The sequence below is a fragment of the Catharus ustulatus genome, chromosome 1, assembly GCF_009819885.2.
Source record: "Catharus ustulatus isolate bCatUst1 chromosome 1, bCatUst1.pri.v2, whole genome shotgun sequence".
Lineage (NCBI taxonomy): Eukaryota > Metazoa > Chordata > Aves > Passeriformes > Turdidae > Catharus > Catharus ustulatus.
This window is the reverse complement of record NC_046221.1, coordinates 107,132,000-107,156,610: the sequence shown is the minus strand read 5'-3', so window position 1 is coordinate 107,156,610 and position 24,611 is coordinate 107,132,000. Positions and strand designations below refer to the sequence as shown.

At 38.7% G+C, this 24,611-nt stretch overlaps 1 protein-coding gene across 1 annotated transcript in view; it reads right to left on the bottom strand.

Annotated features, from left to right (window-relative positions):
* Positions 1 to 24,611, bottom strand: part of PIEZO2 (piezo type mechanosensitive ion channel component 2) — a 292,504-nt gene that overhangs the window by 109,778 nt on the left and 158,115 nt on the right. The window contains exons 5-7 of the mRNA XM_033069248.1: positions 23,707 to 23,869; positions 10,040 to 10,250; positions 6,333 to 6,546 (exon numbers count right to left, since the gene is read on the bottom strand). Coding sequence (XP_032925139.1) covers positions 6,333 to 6,546; positions 10,040 to 10,250; positions 23,707 to 23,869 — 588 coding nt within the window. The remainder of the gene's footprint in view (positions 1 to 6,332; positions 6,547 to 10,039; positions 10,251 to 23,706; positions 23,870 to 24,611) is intronic.

Genomic DNA, 24,611 nt, shown 5'->3' with positions numbered 1-24,611 from the left:
TTGCAAGCCCAAGGTGTATATGGGGGAGTGGAGTGATCTGTCTCTCCTACCCAAGAACAGAGCTTCTGCTAGCAGGGAAGCATGCTGATCACAGAAGAGGCAGCTACCTGAGAGTGTGAAACGTGGGACAGCTACATCGTGAGACCAATTGCACCCCCCATTCAGCTGAATCAGAGTCAAAAGGCAAGTTTATCACAGTATATCACCAGCTTTAAAATCTTTGTCACTTCCCTCTGTCCCTCTCACCTCAGTAGTTCAAAGCATACAAGAAAGAAGTGCCTTTGTGTTACACACAGCCATTTGGATGCATCAAGGAAGAGGCTGTTCACCAACATTATGTCACACGACGATGACTGATTTTTATGTTCACAGCTTACACTCAATTCTCAGATGCAGCGTGGTAGTTGTTGGGAGTGCTAAGGCTCTCTCTTCCCACTGATGGGAACCTGCTGTGACCACAGACAGCCCTACCAGGTTGCAGGGGTCTCCTGCCTGGCAGGCTCACCACTGTAGCAGAACACAACTGGGAAACCACTCTGTACCACATGCAGAAAAACCATTGTTTTTAATAGATCTTAGCACATGTCCCAGTTTACATCCCTTCCAAGTCCAGTGGGAGACAGAGGAGTGTAAGTCACCTGGGGTGCAATGTCAGTAGCATGGATTAAGTTGTGCCTGCTTATTCCAAGGCTAGATTTGGCACTCAGTGCTGGGCGGGTGGTCATTTTGATTGCCGACAGCTATGCCATGGGGATGGAACTGAGAAGGATTGCTCTCCAGGAAAATTGCTACTTACCATTTCCTCTCTTGCTTTTCTCTCATCCAACCTTTCATGATAAAGGGAGCCCAAATAATGCCACCTCATAGTTTAGTAAGAAATTATTATAGCAAGGATGATTATTGTCTTTTTTCAACAGGAGAGTGAACCTGCATTTCTAAGCTGCTAACAGAATCATTCACTTGCTTTGCAAAATATTTTTAAACAAATATAAAGAAGCTGAAGTTCTGAGAACATCTATAGGCTAAAACATTCTAAGTAGAGTTAAACATCCTAAAATGTGGTATATTATAGAGCTAAAATGAAACTCAGCTGCAAATTTCAGTAAGAGTAAGTTCAAATACCTAACCTTCCTCTGAGAGAAATTGTGGCTCTAAACCAAGTCTGGTCATTGTTACCAACATGGTGCTTGGTATGTTTTGGAGCATGCTCTGCAACTGCAAAGTGTGCTTTTGCTGATAGAGGATTATAGACAAGTGCAGTGCAGCGTCTTTACATGGCAAGTATTCAAGGGTCTGGCTCTGCCCTGGCAGTGGTGTTGCAGTACATGGTGAGAAGTGCCTAAAAATACCAGGCAGAAGGCATGAAAGCTACTGCAGCCAAAGGGCAGCTCAGTATAGCATACATAAATACTTTAAATACTCCATCTTTTCAAACACTGGCTTGTGACCAAGTCAAAAGGCAACCCCAAAAACCTCAGAGTTTCCTACAAGGTTAAGAAAATTCTGCCTCTCAGAGGTGAGTCACCTTTGAGACAGGTGCCACAGATGGTCTGCAGCAAGGATTAGCAGTGGCTGCAGCTCAGATTTAACATGTTGTCCAGCTCTTGGCTCCAGTGGAACTGCAAAATCAGCAGCAGAGCGGGAGATCAGTGCCTTGCCCCTTGCCCCTGAGGTAATCAATCAGCTACATCTCTCTGTTTTGGCACTATCTGCACTCCTAAAGGGATTTTATTCACAAGTTTAGTGTCTAACTTAGAAAAAATATTACAGCTGGATGTCCAACCCTGATCTGACAACTCCAGGAACATTTTTGAGACAGTTCTTAAGCATTTATAACCCTGGTTGAACAGAGTATTTGGGCTACAAAATCTGAATCTGTATCAAAGCTTCCAGGAAAGTCCAAATGAAGGATTTTGGACTCTTCTCAGATTAATCTGAAAATAAGATGAATATCCTAAATCTACCATCTGTAGCACACATTTTTTCTCCAAAAGTAAGAGAGTAATTTAAGCAGGCTTATTATCAGTTACTGTAAAACCTATTCAAAAACTCCTGCCCTAATACATTTATAGACATCTTTCAGATGAAAATTTTCTCTTGAACAAAACTTCTTAGACTAGACTTCCCAACTCATACTGCAGCAAAGCAATCAGATGTGTAATTCCAAATTCCCATTCACTTAAGAAGGTGTGAAATACGGTACTCCTGTGAAGTGGAGACACTACCTGGACTCCTAGACTTGCCTCATTTTGTGTGGGAGATGCCTTCCATAGACGAAACTAGTTGTATTTAAACCATTTTGAACATTACTTGCCTGAAAACTACAAGCAAGACAGACCTAAACCATAGGAAAGCATAGAACTTTTAATTTACATTGGATTGCTGGATCTTTATTATTAACATGCTTATAAGCAGAGTTTTGGACAGGAATAACTCTACTGACTCAGGACAAACCTCATACCACTGCACTGATCCTATTTCTACATGTTGGCAAGGTTTTATCATTACCCCAATTACATATTTTTTTTCCAAAATAAACAATATCAGGAAGAAAGGAGGCAGCAATCCAAAAAATGGCAAACATATTACTGTGTATTTTTTCAGGCTGTGACATTGTGTACCTGTTTTCTAAAGTCATTTTAGCTCATTGACTTGCTTTTACTAACTTGGGTGAAAATAATTTTATGGTAGAAACATGATACTTTCTGAATTTTGCTTTAAATGGATACTTCTTGTTATTTTTCCCCCATCTTTGCAATATTTGCAATATTGCATCAATTTGCAATATTGATTTGCTGGCAATTTGCCTACCCCTGGCATACCAGCTATATTCAGAGTTTTCAGTACCCTGTGCATTTTTCAATCTGCAGATTCCAGTGCTCACTCCATGGCATTTCAGTGTGTTTGTGTTTATGTCGCTTCTACCAGCACTTCACAGATCCAGACAGCCACAGCAGCAGATGTGAAACCTCATAGGACATCAATACCTCCATGTTCAGTAATATCACTCTGGCTTAGGGCTATGTTATCACAATACCCCATTTTTGGGGGAGAAGTACTTTGTTTGCACAATCCCATAGGCTTCAGGGTAAAACATGTAAATTCATCAGGAGTCAGGTTATCCCTCCCAGGAAAATTGGTCTTCTCTGGTGACATTGTTGAGACACTTCTTACAATCACAAATGGTGACTTTTGAGTTGAAGAGTTCTTAAAAGGAAGGAACAGCTCAAGGATGATGCAAATCTTAGCTGAATAATACTATTAACTTGAGAATTTTCCTGTTTGTTTGGGTGTAGTTTAACTTTATTTAGTTTGAAATCAATCGATACTCTGACAAGCTGAATGCATTACTATTCAGAGAAAACACATTTTTTATTGATCAGAGAAACCACTTGTACATTTCTTGTAAACTTGAGAACTCAAACCCAGAAAGGAGCTTTTTAAAACACCAGACTCACATTCTGCTGAGAGAAAAAATGTCCACCAGCAGCCCAACAGAAGCAGTTTTCACACCAACCCTGGATATTCAGGAGAGCTTATTCTGGGGATTGGGCCCTCAAAACTTTACAGAGAAATAAAAGTCCTTCTTTCATATGGAATCACAGAATAATTTAGCTTGGAAAATACCTCTAAGATCATTGAGTTCAACCATTAAACCAACACTGCCAAATCCATCACTAAATCATGTCCCTAAGTGCCAGATCTTCTAAGTATCTCCAGGGATGGTGACCCAATCCCTTTCCTGAGCAGACTCTTCCAATGGCAGACAATTTTTCTGGAGCAGAAAGTTTCCCTAATATCCAATCTAAACCTCCCCTGGTGCCACTTGAGGCCACTTCCTTTTGTCCTGATGTTTATTCTCAGGAGAAGAAAGCTAACCCCACCTCTCCACAACCTGCTTTTTAGAGAGCAACAAGGTCACCTCTGAGTCACCTTGTTGCTCTCTAAGGCTTCTCCCTGTGTCTTCTCCAGAACAATTCTAATTCCCTCAGCTATTCCTCATAAGTTCCAGACCTTTCACCAGCTTTGCTGCCTTTCTCTGGGTATGGTCCAACACCACAACATCCTTTTTTTAGCAAGAATTTGGGGGATCAAATTATTTTCTTGGCATATAATTTGCCCATGAAAGCCATGTACTAGTGTTACTGGGAACTCTGCATATTTAGCACATCTTCAAACCAAGACTGTATACAAAATAGCATGACACTGACTTTCTTATAGGATGAAAAATGCTAAAATATTTTTTCTGCAGCATTCCAGTACACATCTCTCATTTTTCCTCCTCTAGCTACTACTTATACATCAGCTCAACTTGATCATTAAAAATCATCAGTGGCCTTTTCTCACACTAAGATTTTAATTTCCAAGCTCTGATGACACCTGTCTTGATGCTCTTCAAAGACAGCTCCTTGAAAGAAGATCAAAGTAGATCCACAATAGAAAGAACTGCAGATAAAGAAAAAAGAAACGCTCCTCCTTCTGCTGCCATTGTGTACATTGTACATACATAGTTGTGCATATTCAAATAGAATTTCCCACTTAACTTGGAACATCAGTCCCTCACATGATTTCATGTGTAAAAGGCAGAGTACTCAATGGTACCAGTTCAAGAGAAAGTCTACAGGAAGGAAACATAATTTTTTGGTTACAAAAACGTCAGTACATACTCTGAAGTCCAACACCGGGACTTTTTTTAACCCAGACTCTGAAGGTGCTTTTCTTTTCTGCACCAAGGCAGAGAAAAATTTCTTGAAGCTTGATTTTTTTTCATTTCAAAAATTAATGACAACGTTAAAGTGCCATATTCATACTGAAAAAAATTTTGTCATAAAATGAAGAATCATGTTATTTACAATAAAAGAAATTACCAAATACAGACAATTATCTTGAGACTAAATTAATTGAAACAAAAAAAATTAAATTAATAGAACAAATACTAAGAAGAAAAAAGGTACTTCACCAATTATGCATATGAAGAAGGTTTCATATATTGCAGCTAAATTGTATGAAGTACATATTTTTTTTTCCTTGAGAAAATGTTATTTCTGTCTATTGCTAAAAACTGTGAGTAGATATCCTCAAAGTCAAATGGTTGAGAAATTTGAAGCCATTTCTTTTTATCTTCTTAATACATGGAGGAAGTAATATAAAGGTTTAGGGCAGTTGAGAGCATTTCAGATTCTTGGCATTAGAAATCATCCATTCTCCTACCTTGACCTCTAGGTGGCACAAAAGAACCTAAACTAAGCAGGTTTTTCTGATTTTTCAGGCAATGTTATGCCCTTCCAATCAGACTCGACAAGTCACCAATTCCAACATCACAAATCTCACATCTATTAACCTGTATTAAATAAAATGTCAAAATAAGTACTGAAGTAACAGCTACTGTAGCTAGACAGTTCCATTTTGCTGCTTTTAATAGTGCATTGAATGATAAATAGTTAATTGATTCTCCACAGTACCTCTAATTTCCTTTCACCTTCAGCTTATAATAGTTAAAAGGCACAATAGCTTTACTAGAAACAGTTAATGATCACATTTAGTTTAATGTAAGGATTACTACAACATTAAAAATACATACCATAAAAAACAATTTGCCATCATAATCCAGCAGAAAGAAATAGCAATGAACGAAACACATCCATTACTTCATCTTATTTTAGATTACAGTGTGTAGAAAAATAAAGGGTCAGTGAAATCAATAAAACTGACAGCCAGTCAATATTTACTGCAGAAGTAACTAAAAATATTGCTTTTTTACTTAAGAGTGGTGTCTGTTGGTATGAAGATCAGCATGTTCTATGTGATACTATGTGACCAAAGAAAATTTTTATATCAACAGCCAAATAGGCACAGTACATGAAGGGCCCCAGCAGCCCTCAGCCTCTCACACAAGAACGGCACCACAAAAGCATTTTGCTCCAGTTAAGACACTATGACATTAGACACCAGAGGATTTGTTTTCTTGTACAAAAAAACCACGTGTGCATCTGTACACTTACCCTTGTATCAATGTTGCCATCTATTTCCTTCATTTCTTGCATTAGCCAAATCATTCACATCACATCTGAGGAACACTCTGAGCAAAACCAAAAGTCACCTTCCCCTCCTAACCTTCTCCAGCTCTCTGTCTGCAATTACCCAGTCTGGACCTTCACCACTCCATCATTCAAAAGCATTCCATCTGAAATGATTTGACTCTTCCACGACTGAACAAGAAGGTATGTGTAAAATTTGTTAAAGCATTATGTGGAAGATCATTTGCACCAACATATGATAACATTACTTTGCATTGCGTGCCCACAATCAAACAGGAAAGGAATTTCTCTTACCTGGCATAGAAATCTTCTGGTGGAACAACCTCCTGAAAGAACTGTAGCTGGTACAGATAAAGTCCAATCAAGTGTCCTGCACTGAATATAGCCATTAATACACACAGGCAGCTGAATATCAGCGGATCAAATGCTTGGCAACAGGACCACCATGTGCACAGGCCCAAAAACACAAAGAAATACACAGCTGATGTCAAAGATGGCACCATCATACCTGTAAAAGTAAAAGCATGGAGTGTTGGAGAGGTATGAGAAATATCAGCATTTGTTAAACCTTAAATTTGACAAGGTGTGTATTAAAATTTTTGATCCAATTAGTTTGCTGCTAATTATCACAATTAGCTCTAAAGACTGCTATCAACTTTGAGGCTAGAAAAGAAGGATTTTTTTTTTATTTGTTCAATTCACTTATGCCATATCTCAGCACTTAGAACACAACCACTCTCCGTACTTTCCTCTGAGATGGAATTTTCCCTATGTAAAGATATTTCATAAAGCGTGAAAGTTTCTGCAAGAGCAGCTAATACTGCCTGAGACCACCGGTGTATGAATTTTGAGTAGAAGGTGCTGAAGTGGCATGATGGATAAACAGTGAACAGCCTTCTCATACTGATATTGAAATACCTTGTCATATTAAAGCAAAACAGACCCTGATTCATACATCAAAATGAAGAGATTTACATAAAATCTACAGAATAATCAGTAAATTTTTTATTTTTAAAAAAAATTGTCAACTCCTAGAAACGTATAATTTACATATGACAAAAACTCTGCTGTCACACGTGTATTGTTTTTGCTTTTGCACACGTAGCTGAGTATACCACTTGAGAAAATGTCCTACTAATACAGGAGACTCAATGCTCTACTGGCAGCCTTCAAAAGTAAGTTAGGAAGCAGGAAAAACATTCATGTCTAAGAGTGGCAACTATGAGAAAATGACATAAGAGCTTGCAGCCAGCACAGCAGCCCAGTGGATTCTCTGAAGAACAGTGCCAGCACAGATCCCTGCCTAAATTTATTTTTAAGCTAACTATTACATATCTAGGAGCCACCTTCCTCAGGAAAGACCTGAAGGCTCCTGGTGGCCCATAGCTCCAATGGGCCTGCTGGCCCTGCCCCTCACCAGGTGCTGGCTTGATGAGTTTTTTGGAAGCAGCACTCCCAGGGTTGGTCCCTTGCTGAGCTGAGTCCAGGCACTGTAAGGATTCATATCCACGATAATTTGCCTGAGCACCATCACATTTTCATCATCATATTTTAAGCTTCCACATATGGTGCTGTAAAACTTCACCCAGAAATTTCTGCTTCAAGCTCATTAGCTATTTCCTTTCTTCTTACAAAGAGACACTTTGTTTGTATTCAAACACTTTTGGAGAATAAGAATCCATGATATCCTAAAATGAGTTATTTATTATGGTCAGTTACTCTGGCTGTGAAAAATACAAAATTTATTTCTGGTCTGAAATTGCCAAAGTTTACCACTTAACTGTTGGTTCCTATTATCAATTCTACTAGATGAGATACCTTAAAAAAGGAAAGCACTTTGTATCTTTGTCAGTTTTTTCACACTGCAGTCAAGTCACCCTTCATCTTTTTGGTGTGGTAAAGTAATCTCACATGTATAAGCCGCACTGAGTATAAGCCGCACTTCTGGGTGTCAGCAACTTTTCATTCTTTGTCCATATATAAGCCGCACCTGATTATAAGCCGCACGTTACAATGCAGAGTGTGACAAAACGTATCTATTCTATCACCCTCTGTTGAGGGTGGGGGCAGTGATCCTTATCTCAACGGCAGATATTCTGCTAATGGGCCATCCATTGAAACCAGGCAGGGCATTGTTCTTTATCTTTTCATAACCCATCCTTCCTCCAGCGAGTCATTTTCTGCTAATGGCCATTGAGTCCCACTGTGTGACTGATAAAATTACTTCATCCCATTGGAAGTTGCTCCAGCCAGGGGGAAGAGCCCAACATTTCTTACCAAGATAAAAACAGAGGTTTTGGGACACTAAGGGAGCCCCTTTCTCCACTGGACTCCAGAGGAAAACCGGATTTCTCCACATCACCACTGGACCTCCGGAGGGAAACTGCACCTTGTACAGAAGCACTGCTCCAGCTGAACCACATCTGTCACTGCAGGATGATGCAGCCACCATTTAATGGGACTGCTACCAACACCCTGCCTGACGGGGTGTCAGGTTGTACTCTGACTTTGTCAGGGTTTCGGGTTTGTTCCTTTGTAGTACTGTATTTCTATTTTCATTTCCCTAGAAAAGAACTGTTATTCCTAATTCCCATATTTTTGCCTGAAAGGCCCTTGATTTCCAAATTATAATAATTTGGAGGGAGGGGGTTTACATCCTCCATTTCAAAGAGAAGCTCCTGCCTTTCTCAGTAAACACCTGTCCTCCAAACTAAAACAGCAACTTTTTGTTCTTTGTCTGTATATAAGCCGCACCTGATTATAAGCCACACTTCGGGTTCGGACCAAAATTTTAGTCAAAATGGTGTGGCTTATAATCGTGAAATTACTGTATTTCACTTATAAAGCTTATGGTCTCTCTAGAGTACAGACTTCTCAGACCTCAAGTACTTTTTTGTAACTCTACTTTGAACACCTCCAGCTTCTTTGCTTTTGTTGGAGCTCCACAGGCAAGCTGCTCATCACCGTTCAGAAGAAATTGCCCCCTGCCCGTGTTGCACAATCCTTCTGCTTCCCCTTGAACATGGATGATGCTCACCTATGTAGATGGCCTCAGGCTTTTTGGTTTTGTCTATTTGGGTTTTTTTAAATGACATCTCTCTTCCCTGGTGTCAGGCCCTAGGGTGGCCCACATATTTTTTCTCTTTTTAGATTTATTACTTTCTATTTGGCTACATGTAAGGCTGTTTAGCAATCTTGCCTTAATGAGGGAACCTGCCTTACTATAATGGCCACACCTCCAATTCTCATCATTCAGTATCAAACTGTTTTTGTACTGTTGTTTTATAATTCGTATACTGATGACTTATATGTTTAGTTGTAATGGTTTTGTGTATCACTCCATTCAAACATGTGAGTTGGCAGATAAATGTTAATCTATGGTACCCTGATCTAATTCTGAATTCAGTAGTTACAACCTACAGTAATTTTGTACACTTCTGTTCTGGCTGTAGCTGATTATGTAGTATTAAATCAAATATCTTATAAAAAGGTAGGCTATATAACATCAAAACAGCTACTCCTTCCAACTAAATTAAAAAAAAACAATAGGAAGTTTGCTCATTACTCTTTACACACAACATGATCAAACAGCATTTTTTAAAGGCTATGTGAATACAGCTCATTTGTTCAACATAGAAGTGGTGAACCCAAATCTATGAATTCACTTTAATATAAATATATATGTGTATATATTTATACACACACATACACACACAATATATATAGTAATTTACAATATGCCTCTCCTTCACTGTTTGGTTATAAGAGCAACTGTGAAAATCATAAATGGAATGACAAGGCCACACAGTATCTGTACAAAAATATTAAGCAACTCAGCATATTCCGATACCTGCCAAAGAGTTAATTTAATAAAATCAGCAGCAATTTATTTTCCCTTAAAAATTTCCATTGTTATTCCCGCAGGTGCCAAAGTGCTGAAAACCCATTTGCTAAACTCATAATCTAATGGGCTCCTGAGGAAAGTTTTCAAATATACCAACCTGCTGAACCAAGTAAAATTGTAACAACAACTTTTCCAGTGGTGATTATCATATTGCCAATAAACTCCCTCAGTTTGGATGCTAGGAAGGCAATTCTACGCAGCAGTTTTAATTTCATGGTCTCCTCAAATTCTGCTTCTCCACAGTCGTCGTCATCCAGATCTTCTTCATATATCAAAGCATCATCTGGCTCTAATTTTTCTCTTACAGCCTAAAGGAGAAGAAAGAAAAATAGAATGCAAAAACACACACACACACACACAGAGAGAGAGAGAGAGAGAGAGAGAGAAAGAGAGAGAGAGAGAGAGAGTGAGAGAGAGAGAGAGAGACGCAAAGGAATTTGAAATCAAAACTCATGCATATATTATTCAACAATGAAGTCTTCTTACAATCTTTGACTATGCCAAGTAGTGAGAGCTAAGAAATAAGCACTAAAGCTAGAGATGTACACTGATGGCTCCCACTTCAGAATTGTCTCAAAATAAAAGGATGTTAAGGGTGGTCTCTGGGAAAGGTTGCAGTCCTCCCACATGTGCACAACAGGCTGCTTCCTTATTTATGTATGAAATTTGGTTAGTTCAGCATTCTTAGAAAGATAAGCATCATGCTATCTAACATTTTAAACTCCTCTTTGCCTCAAAGGCTTTAGTTACAAGCTCCAACAAGTGCAATCTCTGGTTGATATTGCTCAATGGATCCCACTTTCCAAACCCATTTTTCATCAACCTTTCTCTAAATGCAAAACCTAGAATGGGGCAAGTAGGAGTGACATGGAACAGGGCAAAAAGGGCTGAAATGAGTGGACAGACAACTCATTGGTGACTAAAGGGTAGTTTGGGAGAGAAAAAATGGACTAAGCAGAGGCTTGAGGACAGAATGAGAAATGTGGAGATGAACTGATGATGAAAGAAAAGGTGAAATTGTGAGCAAGAGAGATGTAGTGAAAGCTCGAGTGATCGACAACAATTTAGTAGGGGTAATGAGACCAGTGACTTGGAACTACACAATGGAAAAAAGAAAATAAGGAAACATGGAAAGGTCTGTCATACTTGAGCAGTTTGTTAGGATTTGGCAGTGGTCTTTACCATCAAGTCTCCATGGTATCTTGGAGACCAGAAGACATACACAACTATTGAGTGATGCAGACTAAATCATCAACCCATGGTGAGAATCTGCAGGATTAGCAAGAGGCCCACACAAAGATACAATTTATGGAAAAATTAGTCATTCATGGAAATGTGGGGGCATATTAAAAAAACCAAAACAAAACATGCAAGAGTTTTGAGCCAGATTCTCATTTGATGCAATATAGAATAGCTTTTCTGGCACTAATTTAGACTTGTATTACCTAACACCAGTTCTGGCCAAACTGTATCTCTGTGTGTGAAAGTAAAACAGAGAGATTATTGGTATTTTTCATCAGAATAGCAGTTTTATATTTATTGGCGACCTTTGGTAGAAAAAAATCCTCACTGACAGATAAGATTGCAGTGGGAACAGATAATTCTCACCCTACTTAACCAAATTCTTCTGTACCATTAGATTATGTGGATCCCCAAAAGAACCAAATTCCCTGTAGATGCTGTCACTCCTTCATTTCACCTCAGTTTGTTGCCAGCTTTCTCCACTTACTTCACAGCACTAACATTGGTGTGAATGCCCAGGAACACAAACATGTAAACAAACAAACCTGCTTATTCTAAGGACTCTGTTTTCTAGAGAATGAAATATGTAAAAAATGCAGCAGGGCTGATCTGGAAAATACACACTTCTCTTGGACTTATCCAGCTATTTCACTATCAATATATACTTCACATGGGACATAGTAGACTTTTAGTAGCTTTTTTTATTGTCACCATTCACCTATACAGCTCTCAAAATATAAATTATTAGCTCCTTATGCAAAATACGGAGATGGCAGCCCAAACATGCAGTCATCAAGTTTCAAGGCATACAGCACAAAGAGGCATTCTGTCTGTTCATCGCTGCTGCTCATATCTGAGCTCCTATTGCATGGATAGGAAACATTAAATATTCAGAAAGAATGCTGACAGTAGGCACAGCAATATATTCTGCCCTAACTTCTCCCAGAGCTGTTTCAGTGAGAAAGTTAAACAAAGGGCAAAAGTTAGGATCCTTTTTGGTTGTGGCACAAATACTAGATTAACATGTTCTTTGTCTAGTCCTTTTGGGTCAGAGCCTGCTTCTCCTGGATTTGTTTTAGCTCTGTGCCTTGAGCTTAACATGACCAGTGAACAGTGAAACCTTCAATAGCATCCATATCCCAAAGAAAGAGAATGAGTGAGACTGATGGACATTGAAAGGTTATGAAATGTCACGCTTACTAAACACAGATCTGTGCAAAGGAGACCCTTGTCTCTTAAGCTTGTGCTTTCAGGTTGCTAAAGATAATACACATTAAAACACAGTCTTGCTTAAAAAATATATAGGAATCACTTCAAAACAAATAAGTTACTTCATGAAAGGCCATCAGGATTCATCTCTCTTTGAATACTATGTTAGATCTGATTGCTATGAATTATACATAGGCAGGAACAGGAAATAAAAGTCCAAAGAGTCACAAAACAAAATAATAAAATATTCTTCAAAAAAGCAGAAAATCTTTTTGTGGGGAAAATGAAAATAATCAAAATATTTTAATGCATAAATTGGAGGAAAACACAAAATACCTTCAAACAATAAAATAAAAAGGAGGACATAGAAGTAAGGAAACCACACACAACATCCCAGTAAAAGGTGGGCCTTGATAATACTTCCCCGTCTCTCATCCCTACCTGCCTTCCTAACCTCAGGTGCCAAATGCCCAAATTCACACTGTGATATCCTCAAAATGAATCTTTGGATTTTCTATAATTATGAGGACCATCACTTTTTAACTTTACTAGGCTATTTAATCTTGCTTCATTAATCTAAAGAACACTTAGGTTACATTTTGCCTTGAGAGTTAAGCATTAATTATCTATTCCTGACATGTATGACACAGCACACCCAGGGAGAAGCACTAGGGAAGAGGATGTTTCAATGGACCAGGATATAACTGAAACTGAGAAGGAGATGATGGTCCAAAGTTTTCATGGACTGAGGCTTGTAAACTTTAAGCACAGCCAAAAGCTTCGAAGTTGATGAGTTACCCAAGAAGTTGGTTTTTAGCTTTTATTTAGACATGAAAATATGAATTCCAAGTTCAGCAAGAAAATTAAGATGTCACAAACATTCACAGGAAATGCAGAACAACGTACTTCTGGTGTTACTGAGGTCATCAGATGTTGGAAAGAAAATGTCAGTGCTCTGAACCTCTGGAAATGCCAAACTGATTTCCCAAGTTTTCCCTCTAAAACTGTAAAAGTCTGTTGGGAGTTGGAGTTCTTCAACCGCTCTCCTGAGTTCAAGACAAGCTGGCAAATGAGATCATCAACAACAACCACAATATGGAATCCCAGAAGCTTTTTCAGAACAGATACATGTTGGTTTGCAGTTTTCAGGACAGCCAGAATTATTGATGATACGGCTGTGCAAGAATTGCCTGGTTTCATGACACAGTTGATGGTTATGTCAGCAAAGACTATGACAGTTACACAGCTCTAGGTTTGATTTCTCTTCTCTTCTCTTCTCTTCTCTTCTCTTCTCTTCTCTTCTCTTCTCTTCTCTTCTCTTCTCTTCTCTTCTCTTCTCTTCTCTTCTCTTCTCTTCTCTTCTCTTCTCTTCTCTTCCTTTTTAAACAAACCTATCTGTTTTTAATTCAGTGTCCAGGAAGAAAGGTCATGTTCCTTTGCTGAAGCAGATGGAAGGCCATGTTCCAGCGTATGTCTAAAAGACAAACTTTGGATTCCCTACTCTCCTATTCACTGTCCTCTAACTGGATCACCTGGGCTGGCTTTCCACTTTCTCACATTGAACACTTCAAATTGCAGAAGGTAGGCAAACAGTGAACAGTTTTCACATCCAACATGGTGATAATGTGCTTGTTGTTTTAACACTTTCTGATGATTAAAAAGCCATGCAAGTATGCGCTCATCACAGAACACCATTACTCCAGTCAGACTGCTTTGCAAAGCTCTTTTTTACTGTGTGGATTAGTCTAAAGCTACAAACCCGTGCTACATAGGCTACAGTTAGAAAAATACTTTTACTTCCATAATAAATTACCTATTATGCAATTACAGGATCCCTGTGGATGCTGATTAAATCAAATAAACTTCTCCATTCAAGGAGTATAGAGCATTTGTGAAGCCATAAACATGTGTTTCCATGACCCTTGCTCTGCAGAGCAGGGCCCCAGGACTTTTATAAACAAACTAAATGCAGTTTAGGTTTTTTAGCAATCATGTGGAAGTCCCTGGAGTATTTATTGTACAACACTTTTTTTAAACTGCCAAATTGAGATAGAGAACAGGCAAGGAAACAGTGCAGCTCCTGTGGCAGCTATGGCAGCTACTATTGTGGCCAGGGCCAGAATGTCCATTAGCTACTTTGGGGGCTGCTTTTTCAACATCCAACTTTTAAATGTTTCATCTGGTACAGTATAAACACAACTGCACAGAGATATCCTCTAGTCCCAGAGATGTATTTACTAACAGGAAGCCTTAACTCTAACCTAAACCCCATTTTTGCTACAGAGCTCCCGTTGCTTTGTACCTACTTTTAATAGTATTGTGTCTGCAAACACAAATTTGCTGATTTATTGACTTTTCAATTCTTGAGGGGACACAAATGAAACCCTTCAAAAATTCAAATAATGACAGCAACAAAATTTAATTATCCAGAATAATTATAACTAAGGGGATTCAAGTTTCATAAATCCCATTCCCACGAATACATTGCATGAATTATGATGTCTCAAGCATGCACTGCTAAGCTCACAAGAGTAAGTTCCTGTGGGGGTTCAGGTGCTTCTTCCTTCCACCTGGTTCATAAAGGTTGTAAAAATAGCCTCATTTCAGTATTTTGCCATTTCCTCCCAGCCAGTACCAGGAAAAAAACAAAGAGTGGGAATTACACTTTACTAGCTGTAGCACTCCAGACCTCCACACAGACTTCTAATCCCTGCTGCTGGTAGCCACACCAGATTCTCTCAAGGGGGCTGGATTGTCTTCATGCTGCCCCACAGTTTGTGTGCCCTGGGGCTCACAGTCCCACCATCCTGCGGACACTGCCTCTGTCACATTGTGATTCTCTCAAGATATCACCACCTAGAGCTACTTTTTTACCTCTGATCAGAGATTTTTATTCTGTATCTGTGATAGAGTAACACAGATACAATTTATTTGACATCTAAGTCTGTTAAAAACACTAGGCTTATGTTTCTGGACTCCCATTTCAAAAAGCTCCCATGAACAGCTTGGTTTAGGAATTATCTGAGAAAAGATATTTGATTCCATTTAATCAGCAGAACAACAGAAATAGACTCTCTCCTCTCACACTTAGTTCAATTGCCTCTGTAGTCACATAGCCACTGTGTTCAACCTATCGTGATTGAGTCATATTAATAAATTTGTTCTAAAAACCCTCTTTCCCCCCTTAAAAAAGATCTTCAATCTCTAAATATAAGATAATTGCAGCAGTAGGAAGAATTAATCACTTACTTGCTTTTAGAAGCAGCACATATGTCAGTGCATATAGAAAAAAAAACCAAAGTAACACAGTATTCCTTAGACAGACCCAGCTGTGAGCACAAAAGCTGGAAAAGAAACTGAACTGCTACTTCTTTTACCATGAAAGGAACTGCAAGCCCTTAATGTGATAGAAATGACTGTAGTTTTAACCTGCAGTCAATACTAAACCATATTAACACAATCATTTATTGAATTTTCAATTTTGCAAGAAAGCGTAGAACTCCACTGTTGTTCTGAAAGTATCAGCATGTCAGAAGCAGATGTCCTTGCTTTTCCTGCCACAGAATAGATACAAACATTTCCACATAAACTATTCCCACATGTCACTGAACTTGATTCCTACAGAAATGGGGCTGCTTAGCATGACTATCTTCTTTAAGGTCATCTTGTGTGAGGTACATGGGGTCTAAAGAAAGTCAGAGGGGAACACCAGGCTCCCCATACATGGGGGTGGGCATGCAGAGGGGGCTGCAGAGGGGGCTGGGAAACTGTGTGACTTCAGGGGATGACTCTGCTAAATGAGCTGAACTCATCAAGTGTGGGACTGCAGTGAACATTTGGGAAGGTGTGATGTTAATGAGATAGAAGTATCTTGGAATTTAAGCATTTTATTTTAATAATTTATACTACTCACCTGAATCACTGAAAAGAAAATCCTAAATTAACTTTAACTCATATAGATCTTACTGAAAAATTTTATCACTGCTACATCTCAAGTGTGCTAAAGCTTGGGTTAAAGGCCTACACAGAAAGAGAGATGTAGATCAGAAATAACTTTCAGTGTGTTTGCAGTGAGTTATAGTAATAAATGCCATACATACACTTACACAGTAAAATGACCTGTGAGACAGATCAACTCGTTAAAAAAATAAGGATCAGCTATTTACTGAAGCACATAGGGATAGAAGCATTTAGTGAGTCAAAGGAAATGAAAAATAAATTAATAAAGACAAGCACTGTTCTGAATCAGGATAACAGGAAGGCAACTCATTAAATCCTGTATACAATAGACATTGTACTGAGAGAACCAGAGATTATTTCACTTCCCAAAGTACCCATCGCACCTGAGCAAACACTGAGTGATTTCAGCACATAACTCACTGGGCCAATATTGAAATACAATTTCACATCTTGACTTCAGAAGGTTGTCAGGCACGGAAGCCAAATGCAAAAGAGAGGTGAACTTACGGGCATAGTTCAGTGGTTTGGCCTGAGACAATTAAACATTTCTTTTTTAGTGAAAAGGAAATAGGAAGAGTTGGGTTATGACTACAAGGCACAATGCAGTTAACCAAGTTATAGCAGGTATGCACAGCACCCACATGGAGTAATTCCTGGCCCAAGAAATATATAGACTGTACCAGTATGCATCTTGCTATGAAGGAGAATAAATAGCCCAACCATGGTGCTGTGGTTATTCGCAAACCAAAGCGACTTGGGTACTTCTCCAGTACCATCCTGAAGAACCTCAGACTACTGGGATGAATAGGAGAATGAGATGTCTAGTCCACAAGAGGATCCAAAGTCACTTGTCTTCTGTCTTGCAGAACAACCTTTAAATAAAGATGTGTGCTTTTCCTCCCGAACTATCCAAGAAGTTAATTCTAGAGAAGGAAATGTATTGAAGTAAAAAGGAGAAAAAATAAAAAGGTTATAGTGCAGCTATGAATATATGTGCAATATAGATCAGGTGTTTTCTAACAATCAGAAAAGTAAAATTACACAACAGGGTCATTTCTGAAACAACGGGATAAAGGAGAATTGCCCTGTTTTCAAGATGGTGCTTTCTGCCTTCTAGAGGGAACTGTGTGATACAGTTGCCTGCAGTAACAGCAGACTGAATTCTGTGAGCCAAGAGATTCCTTCTCCTACTGTGTTATTCATCCCTTAGGCCGTCCAAAGGCAGTAGCGTTCCAGGATTTTAATCTCCTGGTTAATAACTCTGTATCTCAAAAACTGGAAGGGAGAACCGTTAGTAACCCCAGTGGAGAGCTGCCACAAGAAGAATTGCATCCTGTCATGTTTCTGCCCAGAGCAGGACAGGTGCACACCAAAGTTTTCCGCCCAGCAGGCTGACAGCCTTTGCTAACACACAACACACTGCTCTATGTAACGTCATGTAGCTGCAGCCTGCTGTAGTATAATTACAGATTTGTGTTAAGACTTATCCAAAGACATGTGCATCAAACCAAGGAGCTAATGTAACTTGTAAACTTTTGACCCTTGTTAAGATGAGATGCATTAGAATTGTTACTGAGGGAGGCAGCTGGGTAAGCTCTGGCAAACTTCACCACTACAAACATCACAAGCAAAGAGATAAGGGAGACTCATCTATTCTTTTTAAACCACAGGGGAAAAAAAGTTTTAAATCCTGTTTATACCATGTTCAAAGCACACAAAGACCAAGTGGGTTTGACCAGTTCTCCAGAGGTCAGAACGAGAGAAACATTAACAAACAACTAGAAAAAGTAAGCTAGTGCTGTGCTTAATATGGACAATACGAAGAAAAAAGATGAGAAATTAATAGAAGCATCATCAGGAAGCTCAAAGAAGGCAAAACATTCCAATCCTCTCTAAGAAGTTATTTTTCCACAATATTTCCCACAATATCAATAATTTTCTTTCTCAGAAGAGAAGCAAATATTGAAAGAGGGACATGGGAAGAAGATGTTTAGAGAAATCAGGGCCAAAGCATCCCATGTCAATGACCACTAACCAAGTCAGGTGAACGTTTGATACCGGTAAAAAACTAATTAAATTAAGACACAAACACAAAGCAATAAATCATCTAAGGAGAACTCACATCATAGGCTTCAAGAAAGATGGAATGGCCCTGTAGACAGGATCATGGGCACCACTGTAAACTGCTTAAGGCAGGTTACATCTGGAGGAAAGAAAAATGCAACTGCAAAGACATCAAACCTTTCTCAGAGCTGTTCATTTCACTTACACAGGATATTCAGGTAGGTGATAATGCTGGTAGAATTGCTCAAGCCTAAAAATGTCTGATATACAATATACAATGTCGTAATATTATAATTTGAATCCACAGTAAGGCCTTACCTGAAATGTTGAGGAATTGATAATCTCTGTAGCTCAAAAGGATATTGCAGAACTATTGTTTGTTCAGAAAATAAAGTAATCAAAATGACAAAAGAAATTTTAAAAAAACCCCCAGAGATCGCTTAGCCTTAAAAGCTCCAATATAGAAGATAGTAAATACATTTGATTTCCCTTACACCATCTCACTCTGATTTCCTACATGTAATACAAGGGACCTTCCATAAAATTAAGGAGTGTTAAATTCAAAATAAAATCAAAGAACACTTATTAAATTGTGGAAGTCCTTGCTTCATGACGCCACTGAAGCCAAGAAATTAATGAGGTTTTAAAAGAGTCTGGGTAATTATATGTTTAACAAGATTATTCAGAGTAGCTATAATTATAAACAACTTTTTTTGGAAGGGATTTGAAACCACATGTTTTAGGATTAAAGTCATTCTCACACTAGGAGAGATCAGGATAAACTATAACATCGCAAAAGGGTATTCTCTTATTTGCTGTTGTCCTTATCCAGCAGGTACCAGTTACTTTCAGGATAAGGACATCGGCTCAAATGGGTAATTCCTATGCTAGAAAGTCCTTGGACAAGGCATGGGACATGGACAGATCTCAGACTCTGTTCTCTTCTGTATGGAATGTACTGCAGTTACACTTGGAGACCTGGACCAAATGAGAGCTCTCAATGCACTACGTGCTCAGTGTAGGCAGAGGACAAACAGTTTGTCACTGTTTAGAAGGATAAAGCTGGGGAACCAAGCATTTTTAGTGCTTTTGTGTGCCAAGGGACACAGGAGCTGAGGGACAGATGAAGTAATAGACTTGAGAACACAAACCAAGCACATGGCCAAAGTGAGAACCATGCTGGTCCTCCTGATTCCAGCCCAGTATCTTGACTCCAGGCCAAACTCTCCTCACATTCTTCTAAAACTTTAGGTTATTTTTTAAAATTCCTCTATTTTTTTTTTCATTTTTCCCCCTTTTGAGATCCCAAACTAATCTCTGACTTCTGCAGAACAGAGGATGGGTGGAAGCTTTTGGATCAAGCTTGCCCCAGATTATGAGAAAAAGTAAGGACCTAATGGTTCTATTTGCTTTCTAGAAGATCATGCATGAGAAACAAGCTGCAATGGGCAAGGCAGCAAATGCCTTGGGAGGAAGTTGGATTGAAGACTACAACATTTTGTTTTTTTTCAATTAAGATCAACACCTCTTCTCAAGTTTAAGTTTTGCAATTGCAGAAGGATTTCCCTTCCTGCCACTGTCACTTCAAACATTAAGCAATTCACCTACAGTCTCAAGAAAAGGCTACTTCCTTTCTAATACCTATCAGACTGTATGCACTGTATCTGCATTTTGGCACATAAACCACCATCTGCTCCAAATCAGAAATGTCAACCTTTCATCAGCTGCTGGGAGTTAACTGTTGTTTCTTCTTATTTTCTTCCACCTTTCACACCTTGTGACTGGCGTTGTGCTTTTCGCATTTGCAACCCAGGCCTGTTTCCAGCTAAATTCACCTGCTTTGAATTTTCTGAGCCCTAATAAAAAGGGCCTGCAGACACGTTTGCTCCAAGTGTGCAACCATTTAGGGGTGGTAATGAGTTGGACTGCAGCCTGGTATCTGGCAGACCTTCCTTCTTCATGACTCACTGTTAATTAAAACCACACTCTTTGCTTATTCCTGGGATAGCGTTACTTACAAATAATTGAGAGTCTCACTGCCTTAGAGCCTCCTCCCCCAGTTCTGCTTGTAGAATAAACTTTTCTGATGGAGATCTGTTTCCCTTAAAGTTGAATGCAGTATAATGGAGAAAGACATCCATTTTACAATGAATCCTTGCTGTTCTTAATTTGGATTCTGATACTTTTTCTTGTTTTGAATTGCATCTCAATCCACAAGCAATCTGATCCATCATGGCTGGTTTCTTGAGACTACTGCCATACCAAAATGTAGCACACAAACAGCTGCTCAACTGGAGGCATTTTTACAGCATGCCCATATACCAACTGAAATATGATGGGCTCACACAGACCTTTGAAAAGATAAACTGTAGCAGTATTAAACCAATTATTTAATAGGTTTTCCTATACAGAAATGTTGGAAGGAGCAAATAAATTAACCTCCTTTTTTTTAATTAAGCCTATTTTGATAGTATTTCACTCTCCTGCAAAGCAAAGGGAATCATTCAATGTAAATAATTTAATACAAGAAGATAAAGCTGCAAGACACTTCTTTGGCTTGGAAGTGCTGATTTCTTGATTTATAGAACCATCTGTAGCTAGACATCTATCAACCTGAAAAGTTACCTCTCTAAAGGCTCTGCTAAGGCTGTTTAAGGCTGTTTAAATCAGTTGATGCATTCTTAACAAAATCTCCTACCACAAATTTCTGAGCACTGGTGGCAGGAACTCTCAGCAGCAGCTCTTCAGCCCTAGAACTGGCTACAGGACTGGTCTAACAAACCCAGGACAATTTCCCTTGGAGGTACAGTACCAAGCTCAGCATTTTTCTGAAGCGTCTTTTTGTAACACAGTTGTTGGTGCAACTCAGTTTGTGTTTTCTAATTCAATGGAGTTACAGCATCAGTAACGAGCTGCATCAACACAGAGCCACAGGCATCAGTCTGCTCATGCAGAATTAAGAACTTGTCACTTACTAAGTCTTCTCTTTTCCAGTGTACTCTACCAAGAAAGAATTGAAAATTATGTGAATCCTACACAGTTTGGACTCGATTTAGACCATGCTAACATTCTCCCAAATTCAGGAAATCAGTGGCCTGATTTGCATATGCATTAGGTTCCTTACAGTCAGTCCTGCCAAATACATATTCCTAGCAGCTTCTGCCTCCTCCTCCTCCTAACTAGCAGAAATGATTCCAGGATGATATTTGCAGACACCTAGAAAGAGAAAACTGAAGGTTGGAAAAATGTGTTTAATTGCTCTTTGATTTTCCACACTCCATTTCACTCAATCTTTAAAAAGCTAGCAGATTACTCTGATGCAGGTTCATCATTTCAGCTGTGAAGGGCAGAATTCCTTCAAGTATTTGGGATCCCCTCACTCAACAGAAAACATTGTCCCTTTAAAAAAAAAATGTCTGTGATAGAGCTTTGGCTGTCACTAAATATAAACACAGCTGCTATGTTCACTAAATATTCTGCAATACATGCAGTTTACAGAACATAAATAATATTCACTGGGTTTTGATGTGAAGAAAAAACCATATTTACACATATTTCTATTTGCCCAGTATTCATATTTCTCTGCAGTCAGAGTTTTCTTCTCTCCCTCCTTCTTTCCTTCTGGATTACTCTTGCCTTGGCATTGAGGTAGCCAGCCCAGGACCAGCCTGATGCAAAGCTACACTCTGTGCTTTGCAATTAGTGTTTGTTAGCCCAGTTTGTTCCTTGCACATTTTCCTTGCACATTTCCTTGCAGGGAAATGACTATTGAACCTGCCTGGAAGCCAGCACCCATCCTCCTCAGGACACTGAGGTCCCTTTGACCCAGACTCCAGGATTAGGCTCACTTCTGAGCCAAAGAAAAAGTGAATATCTAAACATCATCATCTAATTTCAGAGGAACCAAACTATGCCCATCTTTCTTCTGAGTTTCTGACTACTTCTGCTTTGTGCTTGTGAATACTTTTTTTCAGAAGACCAAGAGCACCAAAGAAGTCTGTTGGAGCTTACTTTGGTAAAATAAAACTCATTTAAGAGGAGAGCTGAACACAAACCATGCTAATAAAGCCACACTTCTTTCCTTTTCTGGGTACAGCCCAAGGTTCTAGCCTGCTGCAAAATCCATTTTGCACAGTCTCAATGAAGAAGCAGATTTAAAGCTGATAAAACCAGGTTCCAGGAGACACAAAGCTTTGCATACGCACATCAGAGCAAACCCTACATATCCTCCAATGTGCAGTTAAAAAGCTGCAACCTTCAGGCAATCTTCAGCTGCCAGAAGAACCCAGAAGAATTCCAACTGCAACTGAGTATAAAGCACAGTCCTGATATTAATCTCTCATGTGCTAGAAACTTGACCAGCTTCTGGCACTGCCACAATCCAGACAACCTGGCAACATGAAGAGAGGCCTCTTTTTACTCTATATAGTGGCACCAAAATGGGCAACTGATCCCCTTAAATATTTCACTCACTTCAAAGTTCAATTTCTATTTGAAACGAGCAAGTTGAAATTGTCTCCCCTAAAACTGGTGTTTTGAGAGTAAAGAAAAAAACATTCCACCCATATGTAAAAGAAGACAGAAAATGAACCCCAAACCGTGCTAGACAGTCTGATAAAAAACATGTTAAGATTAGTAGTAGGAATTTCTCTGCACCCTGGATCGAATTCCCACTGTGGATTTTATATTATTAAATTGTTTTCTTCTTTCTGTGGATTTTTGTGCCTTTGGTATCTTTGCTACTCTTCCCCCCACTAGAAAAAGACAGAGCAAACACATCAACACTTCTAGCTAAGTCATTCCCCCAAATCATTCTCAACCTCACTCGGTATGACCAAATTTCTAGATAACTCCTTCCATGAACTTAATACACAGCCTCTCTTCCATTCTTCAAGAGTAATTTCTGATAATCACTCAGATGCTGCTGTTATACTTGGATGACAAATTTGGAAATAGGAATGCTACCTAAGAAACTGAGCATTATATGTAGCAGAAACTTTGTCATATTTAACCAGCAGCTCTGGTGAACAGCAACTTGTGATGGACTGTCATGATTATTTTCTTAACTCAAAGTTATTTGAAAAATCCTGTAGCATATCTACCACTTTTCATATTCCGCTTTGTTTTCTCAACATAATAACTTTAGATTTTTCCACTTCAAAACCAATCATTTCATTTCCTGAAAGAAAGTTTACTTCTTAACATAGCCAGCCCTCATGAAACCATTTCAGAACACAGGAATGTCAAAGCTCACTAAAAGCCATACAGATAGAAATATGTATTTGATACCATCTCCTCATTTTCAAACTGCATGTTGCACTGTGCTGCATCCTCGGTTACTGGCTTCTGAAACATGTTGCGGCAGATGAGCCATATTGTCAGACTAGCAATGAACATCCCAATATCTGGTACAAATAGTCTGATCACGTTCCCAGCATCTGCTCCTTTCACACTGTATGGGATGAAAAAAACAACAAAAAAAACAAAGAAACATTTGTTACTTCTAATGACATTTTCAACTGGAACAGAAAGTAAGCTCAAGGCAAAGAAAAAGCCCCAAACTCCCAGTAAATAGGAAAACTTCGCAATATGTGAAATATGAAGATGATCAAGGAACGCTAGATAGACAGACATTTTTGCTCTCCAGAAGTACAGAATAAGTGATTATTTGTTGGGAGTTTGCACGCTCATATTTTAGTGATACTTATCATTTTGATTAACCCAATTCTGAATCAATTGTTTTGAGAGCAATACAGGAAAACCCTCCAAATTCAACAAGAAAGATTTCAGCTGAGTACCTAGAAAATCCATCTGTATGAAGTACAATCCTTTTACCAGCATTCGTTGCAAAGACAACAACATCCAGGTCCATCAAGGATGAGGATGTCCACCCTTAAGTGTGCCCTAATCCTTCTTCCTGGCACACAGAGGAATAACTAGAAAGTCTTTAATATTTTAACATATTTTATTATGTTAACTGTTAATACATTTTATTCAACAGACTACCTTAATAACTTTTTTTGGTATTTAAGTAGAAGTATTTAAATTAATTAATTAAATTAATTAATTAAATTGATTAATTAAATTTATTCAATTTAATGTATTCAATTAATTAATTGTATTAATTAATTGAATTAATGTATTATTAATGTATTAATGTATTCATGTATTAATGTATTTAATTAATGTATTCA